This window comes from Lissotriton vulgaris, chromosome 8 (genome assembly GCF_964263255.1).
Source record: "Lissotriton vulgaris chromosome 8, aLisVul1.2, whole genome shotgun sequence".
NCBI lineage: Eukaryota > Metazoa > Chordata > Amphibia > Caudata > Salamandridae > Lissotriton > Lissotriton vulgaris.
This window is the reverse complement of record NC_141696.1, coordinates 599,518,730-599,533,164: the sequence shown is the minus strand read 5'-3', so window position 1 is coordinate 599,533,164 and position 14,435 is coordinate 599,518,730. Positions and strand designations below refer to the sequence as shown.

General features: G+C 40.5%; 1 protein-coding gene across 2 annotated transcripts in view; it reads right to left on the bottom strand.

Moving 5' to 3' along the window:
* Window positions 1-14,435, bottom strand: part of LOC147697775 (E3 ubiquitin-protein ligase TRIM39-like) — a 367,381-nt gene that overhangs the window by 50,985 nt on the left and 301,961 nt on the right. For both annotated transcript variants that reach the window (XR_015299159.1, XM_086933341.1), the window contains 2 exons: window positions 8,445-8,465; window positions 8,323-8,349 (listed from right to left, as the gene is read on the bottom strand). Coding sequence is in view for 1 of the 2 variants with exons in the window: in XM_086933341.1 (XP_086789467.1) it covers window positions 8,323-8,349; window positions 8,445-8,465 (48 nt within the window). In the remaining variant the exon portion in view is untranslated. The remainder of the gene's footprint in view (window positions 1-8,322; window positions 8,350-8,444; window positions 8,466-14,435) is intronic.

The window sequence follows — 14,435 nt, the reverse complement described above, 5'->3', positions numbered from 1 at the left end:
AGAAACAAATGGTAGTTATTACCGTAATAACTACCATTTGTTTCTGCCTTCTCGCACAATGAGAAAGCAGAAGTTCCTGGTTGAGAGAGTGGGCGGTGTTACTCGAGGGCAGGGGGGAGCGGCTCGGCCACTGTTGTTAATACTGTCTGTTTGGGTGGCCTCAGGCTGCCCAAACAGACAGTATTAACAACAGTGAGCAAGCCGCTTCCCCCTGCCCTCGAGTAACACCTCCCACTCTCCCTCTTCTCTCTGTATGCTGCAGCCGGCCGCAACAATCAAAGATGCCGCGGTGGAGGGGAGGGAGGCTGCCTGCAGCCTTCCTGTTGACGAGCAGCACCCTGGGAATTCGAAAGGCAGACGGCGGGAGTCGGGAGTCTGGAGTCTCGGAACCAAGTTTTACAATTACTTTTTTCCTGTGATTTTAAGACAATATTCTGATGGAAAAGTATTGCTGCACTTGCAATGGAAACAATAGCAAGTGTGCCCTGAAGGCATCTTTTAAAAGACTGACTTACATAATTTAATCCGTCACATTACCGTTGACCTTTCATAACTCATCCCTGGCCCCGGTCTGCTCCACGAATCTCAGGCTAATCAGTAACTACTAACTAATGGATAAATAATGCATGCTCAGATATCCCATGTGGTGTCCTCGATTTATTAGTGTGGCTTATTTCTTTACCAAGCTCACTTGAGAAGGCAATTGATAAATGATATTACAGCAGCAAATGGACTTCCTCCAAAACCTCTCTTCGCCCTGCCTCATTCTTCATATCTGAATCTAGGGGGTGTGATACGACGTTTACACCTGTATTATTGCAAAGGATGTTAGTTCATACTATCTCGCCCAACCACCTCTTTTCTCGGTGTCTTCCGTCTTCATTTTCCAAATGAAAGTGCAGAGTCCTCTAAAACGCATTTAATTTTTTTCCCATGGTATAAAATGTATCCCATCGGAAGGTCTTGTAATAAGGCTGAATATTCAAAAGGGGCCCACTGATAAATCCTGGAAGGCTCGCGTGCCAATTTATTTAATTTTGTTTTCTTTCCTGACAGCGTTGACTATTATTTATCCCGCCTCCACGCCCATCCCCTCCGCAGCGCGACAACACCTTTTTCACCCCCCAACCCACCCGCCCGCAATGCCGGCCGCGACTGTAAACGAAGCATGTACAGTACACTGCACAGCTTTCCATTTTTGTGGGGCCAGCACAAAGTCTCATTCTCTCCCACGCTCTCTCTCCTCCAGTCTTTAAGTGCCACTGAATAATAATGTTCTTTGAAAGGATTTTGTGTATATTTCATCCCCTTGTCACTCCTTATATTTGATTGTTTTCCTGAGGTGAGGTTGGTTGATATTGCCGACTACTGCACCCAACTCGTTATTCGTGATATCAGACATGTATTAGGAAGTGGGTACATATGAGGACTCATGTGAGTTGCTTTCATGAGTTGCTTAGTATGACACTAGTATCTAGCGAGAAAGATTTAAGTGTGTGCTTGCCTCTCATGGCTAGTATGCATGGTTAGGGGTGGCTGCTACTGACTGTAGGCATTTCCAACCAGTACAGAGGACAATAGAGTGGTCAGTTCAAACTGTGGACACAATACAATATTGGTGACAATCATACTGAACTTTTACGCCTCACTACTTTCGAATGTCACCAGCCGCCACTGCTGGAGGACCTTGTGCCTTATCATGATTAAGTCTTATGCTTTTTGCCATGCATTCTGTCACACGTATTCGCTCTTCTAGAGCCGCTGTTCATTTACCTGAGGATTGTGACTCCAATATTGTTTTGCTTTGTAGGACAGAGTATACTAGTTTGGCTATTTCCATTGTAGGAGGGCCAGGACTGTCCGTTTATAATGCAAGAACTATTGCTAAGCTTGCCTGTTTAATTGTGAAGAATCTCAGTCATACTTCTGCTGCTTTAGCTGAATTATTATAAGATGGTCAAGGAACAAGAAAAGCTGTTTTGCAAAATAGGGCAGCTGTGGACTATTTGTTGCTGAAGCACAACCACGGTTGCGAGGACTTTGATGGGCTCTGTTGTTTCAATTTATCTGATCATTCTACGTCTATCCAAGCACATATTAATGCCTTAAAATATTTAGTGAAAGGGGTTACCCAAGACATTGACCAAGGATGGTGGGATTGGTTGTTTGGGTGGCTACCTAATTTTGGACAACTTTGTTATATCTTGGGTGTTATTATAGTGATTATTTGCTTTTTTTCTCATTATGTTGTTGCATTCAATGCATTCCTAATCTTCTCTCCCTTTTTTGTCCCAGATTCATGGTATTTAGGCCAATGGGGTATGATGGGTGAATCGAAGGTCAAGAGGTGGAATGTACTGCCTTTGCCATTTTACACGTGCTAAATTACATGTTGACCTCGATTCTATGCAATGCTCTGATCTTCTATTTTGTTGCATCGCACTTCCATTTTTTGCTGCCTTGCCCTGTAGTTACACTTCAGCAGTAACGTAAACATGTTTTTCACGTAAACCAGTACAAGCTGGTGCGAGGCATCTCATGTCGTACCTTCAACTTGTTTTCGTGCATTCTATTCTTATCTCTAGGACAGAAGGAGGATGCGCCGTGCAAAGCTCTCCAAGGCCGGAGACATGGAAAGGAATGTCTTTTGCCTCGTCACACCCAAACAGAATCTGGCCAGGTCTGTGTGGGTGAATCTAATGCAGAGATGGGGCCAGCACCTGTGAATAGATGGACGAGAGCGCCTGCTAGAGGCTTATCGAACATGTTGATTTAAACTATAAAAAGCAGAGTATGCGGGGTGGAGCTCAGGAACTCAGTCTTGGAGTGGACGCACTCGCGGGACAACTTTGGTGCCCAGAGAGATTACTTCCTGTGCCCGGGTATCTACAGGGTTCCCGACTTGGTGTTCAGTGCTTGGCCAGGGATGTTAAAGTCTCCGGTGCAGACGCATCTGGTGAGGTGCTTTGTACATTAACTGTTTATATACCTGTATTCACAGTTTCATATTTATATATATATATAGTGTAGTGTATCCATTGTTTATTGCCTTTCACTCGGTGCCTAAGAATGTATTAGCTTCAGTGACTTATTGCCTTTGCCTACAATAATAATAAAGCTAATTTTACCTCTAAAGGAGTGTTGGGGTTTCTGTGTGAGTAAGTGGTGTGCGTAAGTTCAGATTACGCAAGTGGGCAAAGCAATACACAGGGTTACCCGTCTACCAACTTTGGGGGCATCAGCACTTAACAATTGTAAAGATAGGTCAACATTATTAATATATAGGCAAAATAAAAGGGGCACTAAGACGCATCCTTGTCGTATCCCCCGTGTAACTCTAAAATCAGTGGTGCATTCACCTTTTGAGCCAAACCGCACTCTTGAAGTAAAAAAAAGTGTATATATGTTATAAAAAAAAATCATAATTTCATGTGGAGTGCCCATCCCTTTCAAAGTTTGCCATAATTTAACGTGATTAACTAAATGGAAAGTGCTGGTGAGATCAACAAATCAGAGATGTAACTGTCCTTCTTTAGCGAGGGTGTATTTCCCTATCAATAGCTTGAGGTTAACACATACCTCCACCATCCCACCGCCCCTTCTAAATCCATACTGGGCATCAGTTAGGATATTATTCTCGTTCAACCTGCTTTCCAGTCTTCCCAACTAACAGCCTGATTCATCATTGGGCCGTTTTGCGAGTCTGAAATAGCGATTCATAAGGAATCGCTATTCCAGACTCGCAAAACGGTATTCATGTAGGAATCGCAAAAAAAAATGTGATTCCTACACATTCCTTATTTGTGATTAGCAAATTGCTAATCGCAAATAAGGAAAAACTCCCCATTCATTCCTATGGGCCAAAAGGCCCATAGGAATGAATGGGGAGTATTCCTTATTTGCGATTAGCAATTTGCTAATCGCAAATAAGATAGCGATTTGAAGGGTGCCAGGGGTGTCCAAAGGACACCCTGTAGCACCCCTTAAATGCACATTTGAACAGGTGTTGCGCACACACATGTCCAAAGGACATGTGTGTGTGTAACATGCAAAAGAAAAAAATGCACTAAAGTGCTTTTTACTCTTTTTTCGCAATTTACCACCAAGTCAGGCTTGGTGGTAAATTGCGACCAAATATTGCGATTTCGCAATTTCTAATTGGTTGATGAATTGCATTTAAGGAATCTCTATTAGAGATTCCTTAAATCCAATTCCTCGCAAATATGCGAATTGGGTAATAGCGATTTTTGCATTTGGGATGATGAATCCCAAATGCAAAAATCGCACTCGCAAAGGGCCAGATTCTCAGAATCTGGCCCTTTGCGAGTGCAATTACCTTTGATGAATCAGGCTGTAATTCATCATTCTAAAGTGCAAACATCGCTGTGCACTATTTGGAATCGTCGAGTGAAGGGGTTTTTGTACCACCAAAGTAAGTGGGGTTAGTAAAAAAAAAGCTGATTAACATGGAAAAAGTTAAAGGAGGAAAAATCTTATAGTCAAATTTGGATGGAAATAAGGGCTGGGGCAAAGACTGTGGAACAGCTGTAATGTATTTTACCTTCCTTGAATAAGAACTCTGCAAGAGGGTTATGTTATGTATGTGCTTGAGTCAAACTTGAAACTACATCTTTAATTGTTGATTGTGACACCTTTGATGACCAATAGGGCCTCCAATAACTCAATTCAAACCTACCTATGGTGTTGACATATTTCCTCATGAGCAGTCTGTTACTACTGGGTACCTCAATTTACACTTTGTTTGTCCTCGGTCAGTTAGTTAGTTAGTTAGTTAATTCTTTCACTTTAATTCACCAATAGAAACAAATGGCATAAAAAGTTTACAGTATACAATCATAAAAATGTTCGAAATATAAAACATGTAAAATCCTATGCGAGCACACCTCATACCAATGCAGTTGATTGCAACACACATAGAAATTATAATTTCATCAAAACTTTATCCCCTGATGTGTTTTCAAAGAGTTATTTTCTTGTTTTAAAAGCAGAGCATAAAAATGAGGCTATACAGTAGCAGACTAATGGATCATTTAATGATTGCAGGTAGTAGAGAGCAGGGCGACAGTGACTAAATGTAAGCGTCTGTAATAGAGGTAAAATATATTTTTTCCTCTCCACTCTATATCTGCAAACGAATAATAGATGAAGATCATCTTGGACGAAAGTTTGATCACAAGGGCACAATGAGAGTTCATTAGCAGTATAGACATTAGGCGGAAAACCCAACATAAAAGGAGTAAATCGTAGCCGAAACCTAGGCAGATGGTATCTATGTAAAGGCCATATAACTAAGGTTGAACAGTTGCTCTCAGTATTTTCTACTGAAGGTATTAAATTATGTTGCAGTACACGGGACTTAGTGCAATTAAGAACCCACCTATCTCTCCTGCGTATCCCTAGTAATAGCTCTTTTAATTCACTCATAAAGTTGGAGTATCTAATAATTCCCCCTTCCCAATTAGATGTAGACTTTTCTGTATATTCACGCCACCTGATTTTACTTAATCCATCTAAATTTAGACAGTTCTGAAGAATTTCCTGGGATAACTTAAGTCTATCTCTGTTCCAGATACAGTGCCATAACAGTTTCGGGGCAATGCTAATCCTATACGAAATTAATGATATATTTATTTCTGAATGACAGGTGTAATTGGAGCAGGATTGAGGGACTCCTAGTAGCCTCTTTAAGAAATTGTCCTCAATTCCTTGTATGGTAGCTGTATTATTTCCCATACAGCGGCCCTATAAGTGACGACGGAGATTGCTTTAGCCTCATAGATTTTTTATGGCTGGAACAATGGGTTTGGTACCTAGTTTCTTGATGAAACCGACAGAGCAACTTTACTCCTTTCCATATATAGGGCTCTGTTCTCCACCATTTTTTGCCAGGTATTTTTAGAATCAAAAACTACCCCCAAATAGGAGAAGTTATCCACCACTTCCAGTGTTCTCCCTTCAGTGGACAGTGTTGGGTATTTTTTCAATCCAGGCCCTGCCACCAACGCAAACGACTTTGATTCATTAACCCAAAGACCCAAATTATTCGTAAATTTGAAATATGCAGTAGTTAGCATTTGTAATGTGTTACCTGTCCGAGCCACTAAAACTGCATCCTCAGCGTGTAAAAATATCAGTACGAGAACTGAACCAACAAGGGGGACATCATGTGTGGAGCCGGTAATGGCTTCTTTTATGGCGTTAGTATATAAGGTAAATAAAAACAGCGTCAGAACACAACCCTGCCTCACTCCACGTGTGATCCTAAAGGGACTTGTGCATTCACCCAGTTTACCATAACGGATACAGGATGAAATATCAGAGTACATCTCTCGGATAAAATTAATTATGGACTTGTCGATGCCCATGGACTCCATTATCAGCCACAATTTTTCGTGAATAACGCAGTCAAAAGCTGCTGACAAGTCCATAAAGGCCATATAGAGATGACCTTTCCTAGCCGTGGTGTATTTGGCAATAAACAGATTTAGATTTAAACATTGCTCGACTGTGCCCTTTCCCTTTTCACTTTCCCTTTATGAAGCCATATTGAGCAGGCAATAAAATGTTTTTTCCTGAGCCCAAATTTCTGGTTTGTTAAGGATTATACTCCCCATCAATTTGGCTGTGCTGTCCAGAAGGGATATTGGGCGATAGTTCTTAGTGTTGATCATATCCCCCTTTTTATATATCGGGATGATTACAGCCTTCTTCCAAGATTGTGGTACACCTGTTTGGATTAAAGAGTTAAAAACATTAGTGAGCAAAATGGCCCAAAGATCCTGATTTATTAGGAAGAAGATTGGGACCAGAGGCCTTAAGGGTACTACGCTAGTTCAGAGCATATCTCATTTCAGCCAAACTAACTAGGAAGGGAGCAGTGGTGACAGCTGTGGTTGTAAATTGGGGTAAAGCCAAAGGGTCAATTAATTCAAGCTCTGAGTTTCCAAACAGTCTTTCAAAATGGGTGATCCATGCCTCCTCATTTACATGTGAATTTAACGTTATTTCGCTTTCTTTCTTTAAAAACGGTGAATTAATGACTTTCCAAAAATCACTGCTGTTCTTTGATTTGGCTGCTTCCTGTAATATAGCCCAAGCTTCTTCTTTAAAGAACCTCAGCCTAGTGGCTCTCGCTTCTGTATATGAGCGGTGTAGGACTTTTATCAGCCCCTCATCCCTTGGGTTCTCCTTTAAGGCAAAATGTTGGTTCTTCAAGGCCTTAGTGCAGGTCCATCAAACCAGACTTCTTTAATGGATGACCCCTGTCTGCTTGGTCGAATCAAATTACTATGTACTTCATCCAAGATCTTTTCAAAGTTCGCAGAAACTAGTATCTGCAAAGGGTTAAAAACTAAGCAGATGGAGATTTCTTGTTGCATTTTGGAGACTACTGCGTGGGTGAGTGAGGAAGAATCAATCTTTCCCCATTTTAAGACTACACTATTTTTCCTTGCAATTACCATTTTAGGTGTTCTGCTTTTATTGCAGTTTCTCCCATGGACCTATTCCATACAAAACTAAATTGATGCTTGGTCACTAAAGGGCCAAAACTTTGTATAAACCTGGGAGAATTTAGCTCTTATGGGTTGTGAGACCAGGTCATAATCTATTGTCGAGGTATGAGACCAGGAGGAGAATGTGATATCTAATTTACCCGAGTTATCATCTACAGAATTTATCATCTCTAGATTGTTAATTAGGAGTTGTTTATTTAATGCATTGCCATAATCATTATGCCTAAAATGGTCGCAATAATCATAAAAATCCTCAGTCAATTAATTGCGCTTGCTTGCACCTTTCTCAAAATCCTGGCTTCTGGCATTGATACCATGCATAACCTTGTATGAGCTGCTTTATAATCCAACAAGGTAATGGTTACAATCGGTAGCACAAAATCTCTGTATCACTTAGGGTCTTTAACTTTACCATTTATGGTTCGTCTGTCTGGATTGTGCATCTTGATCTTTTCTAGCACCACCTTTGAAACTGAATATCCACATAGCACACATCTATTCCATTGTTCTTCTGTGCTTTGCGAAATTTTACAAACGTATTCAGACATTTTTGGGCACATTTTCAGTTTAGTGGTAATGGTAAATCTTCAGATTTCTGGAAGAAGTCCAAAATTCTCAAGTGAATCCACCGGTTATATTTCCTATACCATTCGATCTCTTGGTATTTATAAGTGTAGATTCTCCTCTAGGTTTAGCACTTTCTTCAGGAGTGGAAATATTTTTCAGTGCCACCAGACTATAAATTAGTTCTCTAATTAGATTGCAGTAAAAGATCAATTATACATACTTGAAAAGCGACGACGGATTCTCCATTCTAAAATAATAGACAGAAAAAAAAGTTCAGGAATCATCAATAATTGCAATAATGGAATTATGTAAATTTGGATATGCACTTATCGTAAAACTTACTAAATTCTGTGGGAAGTGCACCTGCAAAGAAAAAAAAGATATGTTATAAACGTTCAGCATTGCTAATTGATTTCAGAACTGTGAAGAAATGTGGTGTGTTAAATGGTGTAGTGGTGTGACTTTACCACGTAATACACTCATGTTATAAACTTGGTTCCAGTCATGCTCGTTTGTTAAACCTTAGCTCAACCCTTGATAGCTGTTGCTTCGAGCAGTCAGGCATTTAACAAAGAAATTCATGTAAATCCTTTAGAATAGTCATAAGAACAGAATAAGAAAGTCAAACAACACAAAAGAAATCGGATCCCAATTTATAAAAAACAGTTATATTTTAATTAATTTTTAGACAACTAAAGAACAAAATCCAACAGAGGGTTTGGGAAGTATAGCTTTTTAACTAAAACTTAAATCTCAGCTTTTTACTCTAAAACGTGAACAAGCATTTGTAACTGCAAAGTTTGGCAACTTTACAAAACATTTTGAGTTGTATCTGACTACTCCGGCCTATGCTGGGTGACCAAATCCACTAAGGGGGAGGACAGGGAAGCAAATAAGGAGTAGAAGGACAGTTACCTTGGCACCCAACAGTCTCAAATCCAGTTCCAGGCTCTATGGGCAAACTGCCTTAGACTTTTAAGACACTGTGAACTTTCCATACCAGTTCCAATATTCATTATTATTTTTGTCTACTTTTTGACATTTGTAGGTTCCAACCAATTTTGTCCCATGATTTCTCTGTTACAAACTGATACTAAGAGGCAAAACATCAACATACATGTTTTTAACTTTAATGACTGCCTCCTAAGGGTGAAACCCATACTGTAATTTAAGTCAACATTTGTTTATCCAGCACTGCACACCATTGTTCACCATTTTGCACCTTTCACTAACACTGCACCGTCCATAAGGAGCACCAAATGCTAGTTTGCTTGTTTTGTAAACTTCTTTGTAAGATACTTTCATTGTATACATGTAATGGTTATATCCAATGTTTGCACAGGCTTGTGCATCTAAATATATGGGTACATAATAAAGTTGTTGGTCTTTTTTCCCACTTGGTTTTTGCTTAAGACTGCTTCTTTATAATTACCTAGGAAGTAAAGGCTGTTAGCTACCCCCAACGGAACCATTTCTTATGTTAATATATACCTACCCAGGATCCTAGGGATACAGGTCTTTCCCATTTATTGCTTACTGGCTCTTTACAGTCATAGCACACCCCAGCCATTGAAGGGTTACAATTCTTCCCAAGGCCCTCCTCCCCTTGGAATGGGATGTGACTCTTGATTCCTCCCACCTTATGCATCTTTTGGAAACTCTTTTGGAGACTCTTTCTTTTTAATCCTGTCCTCCTCTTTCCCTTAAAGGAGGAGGTCTGTCCTCCTTTCTTATGGTCCCTACCATTGGACATTTTGGGCATCCTGGTGAGTACCAGTGCTTAATTTGTAAAATATTAGGTGCAAGTGCTCAATTTTGTCTAGGATGCCACACCCACTTTTCCAGCTCCACCTACTTCCTCCAGAGGCTCCACCCACTTCCTTTCTTGGTTCTACCCACATCCACAAGCCTCAACACATCTTAGCCACCTCCTCACATCTCGTGTTCCACAGAAGCTGAAGACCTTGCTCTTCACATAAGCACCTTGGGGACCCCCACCTGCACACCTGCCCAAGTGCATAGATACCCTCTTGGGTGATTAGTGTGCAAATCAATACAACATAACATAATGTAACCCTATGACAATACCTTAAAAGTGAACTCAAATTAGAGAATGTGTGTAAATCTCAAAATGCAGCTTTAGGAAAGGTCATTAAAGGACTTGAGGTAGATTTGAAAACTAAAGAGACTGTGCTTATACTGTGTTGTTTAAAATAAAGGAAGGAGTGATGAAGGAATACATTAAAGAAGGCAGCAACAAATGCAGGCAGGAAGGGGAGTACTGGGGTGAAGAAATATATGAGTAATGGAGAAAAGAAGGAGGAAATAAGAAAAGAATGTGAAAGAAAGAAATGAAGGAATAGAAAGAAAGGAAGTGAATGATGTGTGATGGATGAGTAGATAAAAGGAAAGGAGCAAGGTAAGCATAAGGAAGAGTTGATAAGAAAGGAAGAAATTAAAGAAGAGGTGAAGGTATAAGCAGTAAAAAAGAAAGTAAGGAAAGAATGGAGGAAGAAGAATTAAATCCACCAAATGAGGAAGGATGGGGAATGAATGAGGGTGTAAGGAAGCAAGAACGGAATGAGGGTGTAAGCAAGCAAGAAGCAAGAGGGGAAAGGAGGCATGCCTGGAGGTGCTGAGGGAGAGAAAAAAGGAAGGAAAGAAATGAGGTAAGGGGAATGGATATGAGTATGAAGTGTAACTGGGTCAAGGAGGGACAGAGAGAATAATGATAGAGTGAAATTGCAAAGAAAAAGAAAAACAAAAGATTGAAATACATTTGTGTCCTTAACATACCATGAATGTTTGTAAAGCACATATTCACCAAAGGGGGCCTTGACAACAAATTTAAAATGTTAAAAGTGAGAGTGAGGAAGGAGGAGAGGTCTCTAAGCAAAGATAAATATGGTAGACAAAGAATGTGAAGAGAAGTGAGGAAAGCAGAGATAGGGAGTGCGAGATTGGAGTGGAACATGATGAGAATGAAAAAAGGTGAACAGACAGCAGGCAGTGCGTGAAAAGAAAATGTGTAAGGGAACGATGAGAAGGTGAAAAATTAAAAGTAGTCCATGAGGGGAAGGGACAATTAAGAAGAAATGTGGACGTAGGGCAGAAAGTGAAAGAAGAATGGAGAGAAGGGAATGAGTAAGGTGTGAAGGGGAGGAAGAAAAGCAGATACTGAGGAAGAGCAAGAACACACTACACCTCTCCTTTATTAAGTATAGAGTCATTAATGATGTAAAGTTAAGGGGTGACTGGGCTGTATCATTCTTGGCCTGTCTCATTAATGCATAGCTGTGCTGTCCAAGACACGCAATAGCGATTCAGGACACCATATCACTGAGTGGCAAGCTTGGGAGCACACCATTTGCACATGCACTGTGAATGCACGTGCCATTGTTAGTTTTAAGGACTCGTTCTTTCAAAGTGTATGTGAACATGGCGGTCCCCCCCACCTCCTCAAGCTTGGTGTACGCGCTGCCAAAAGCAATTGTTGCACCAGACTCCAGGAGCGCTAAAGCCGGCGCTGCCAACACATTCACTTAGAAACTCATTAATTCAACCACTCACATTAAGTATTGAAAAATACATCACAAATTAACTCCTTGTGAAGATAAAAACAATATCATGTTTTTAAATTAGGGCTTCCTTTTACAATTTGTCCACTTCAGTCGTGTATGCACAGGTCTGCCTCTAGTGTATCCTAAACATTCTACATTTTAACAAGTGTGCACAAATCATTTGCACAACATGAATGACTCTACAGTCCCCAAGAGGCAAAAATGGTGAAAGAATGAAAAAGTCATATATGACTCTTTCAATTTAGCTCTTAAATGAACATTCTTTTTTCAAAACAATTAACCCTTTCCATCTCATAATAGGCCAATTACATACAGTGTAGTGGGTATGGGGTGGCATTTTACCATTAATGATTTGATAGAAATAGGGAACAAATCACAAAATCAAGGAAGATCTATAAACAGGCCATTAGGGTTAGGAAAAATCAGATTAAAGAAGATGCCTGGGATAAACTTCTGTCTCCGGAGGTTCTGAGGGATAGTGGGAAATTTTGGTTGATTATTAATGACTCTTTTTTTCTGGCAAAGTAAATTCCCCACTTGACTGTAATATCCCTGATGATCAGTGGATAGCCCACTTTGAGAACATTTATGGGCTTCAGAGGGCAGAGAGATCGCAAGAGGCAATTTTGAACTTAGAAACGGATGTACGTTGTTACAACGCATGCTTTTACCATGCATGTCTTTACAACGCAGGTTTTTCAACGCAAGTCGTTACAACGACTTGCGTTGAGGGGTGCTGGATAGTGAATAGTTTAATTTACTATTCCAACTCCAGTCCCCGTGGATAGTAGGGAAGGTGTTGGATAGTAAATTAAACTATTACCTATCCTAGAGCGCCCCCAGCGCAAGTCGTTGTAATGAGTTGCGTTGAAAAACCTGCGTTGTAAAGGTACTGCGTGGTAAAAGTTGCGTCGTAAAGGATGTTTCCCCTTAGAAACAGCCCACGCAATTCTGTTTCAAGAGATAGAAGTGGAAAGAGCAATTATGGAGACCAAGAAGAATAAGGCGCCGGGCCCGGATGGGGTCCCAGCAGACCTTTTTAAAAGTTTCCCTAAATTCAGGGCCAGGTTATTGACAAATGTTTTTAATACCTCAGGCGCAAATTTATCCCCGGCATCCTGGTCTAAATCAATTATAATTCTGGTTTTTAAAAAGGGACAAAGAGGTGATCCATCATGTTACAGGCCTATCTCCCTGATAGACTCCGCTGTGAAAATCTTAGGCAGGGTAATCCTGGTGAAAATGACAGAGTACGGTTTTAGATCTCAAAGAAGCACATTAAATCAATGTCTTAATTTGCAGCTTCTCACAGCAAATACACCATAGCTAAGAAGGGATCCCTCTATAAGGGGTTTATGGATCTTTCCACAGCTTTCGACCTGGTAAACAGGTCGAAGCTGTGGCAAATCTTACTGAACATAGGCATTGACCCTGCTCTAGTTACATTTTTAGCTGACCTTCACTGTGGCCTATTAGCTACTGTCAGAGTCACCCAGGAAAGGAGATGCACCAGTTATTTTAAATAAGAAAGAGGGGTCAGGTAGGGGTATATACTGGCACCCCACCTTTTTACGCTCTATATAAATGCATTAGAACCTGCCCTGAAGGGTGCAACATTAGACGTCCCGTGTGCAGAAGAAACTGTTATTCCAGTTCTTCTTTACGCAGATGATGCTGTTTTATTGGCTCGCACTGGTGCTGGATTAAATAAATTGCTGGATATGTTCGGGAAATTTATGGAGTCTTTAGATCTGAAAATAAATGCAAAAAAATCCCATGTAATGATAGTGGGGGAACAAAGCAGAAAGAAAAAAATGAAAACCTTTTTCTGTGGTAGATATGTAGTTAAAAGGGTCCCCATTTTTACCTATCTCGGACTCCTATTTATTACAAAGGGACCTGGGGTCCACAACTGAAACATAAAGAAATGTATTTGCTAGACCGACCTCCGCCCTTATGTGCTTTACAAAACGATTAGGGGCTAGACCCATGGAAGCTATTTTGAAGGTGTATAAGGCCAAGTGTCTAGCTATAGCGACGTATGGCTCAGAGATTTGGGGGTACAGCTCACAAGAACAGCATATTCAAGTGGTAGAAAATAGATTTCTAAGAACTTTATTGTCTATACCACAGTCAACCCTTACTTTTTCTATCCACGTGGAGATGGGGTTGGGTTATGTCTCTGACACACTGAAAATAGCCCCACTGACATGTTGGCTTAAGACCTGGCTTAACCAGGAGCTTTCACTGAACCATATGATCCTAAGGGACTGTCTAGCCCTAGACAACGCTAGTAAAATTCCGTGGCTGGCATATATTGAAACTACATTCAAAAAACTTGGACGGCCTGGGCTTTTTTTGGCCCTTGAAACTATAAGAAAAGAAGATGTAGACCTGATTAAAGCCGCCATGGTAAACCTACTTGCAATCGAAAGGGAGGAACTAGAGCTGAGCAAACCTATGGTAAGAATGAATTTTGGTTTAGTTAGCTTCCCTGGTATTGAGCCTTATTTGAAGTTGGTAACACGCCCTTTGCATCGGTATTTGATAAGGAGATTCCGATTTAACATAATTCACCTCACACTGGGAGATTTCCCTAAGTGGGGATCACCAGATAATGCCGACCCCTGTAAGTGCGACAATTTTTCCTCACAAGATACTCTACATTTTGTTATGTTTTGCGAGTATTATGCAGACTTCAGGAAAAAGTATTTGTTACTGTGTTAAGGGAAGCAGGGTTTGTGCAGGTTAG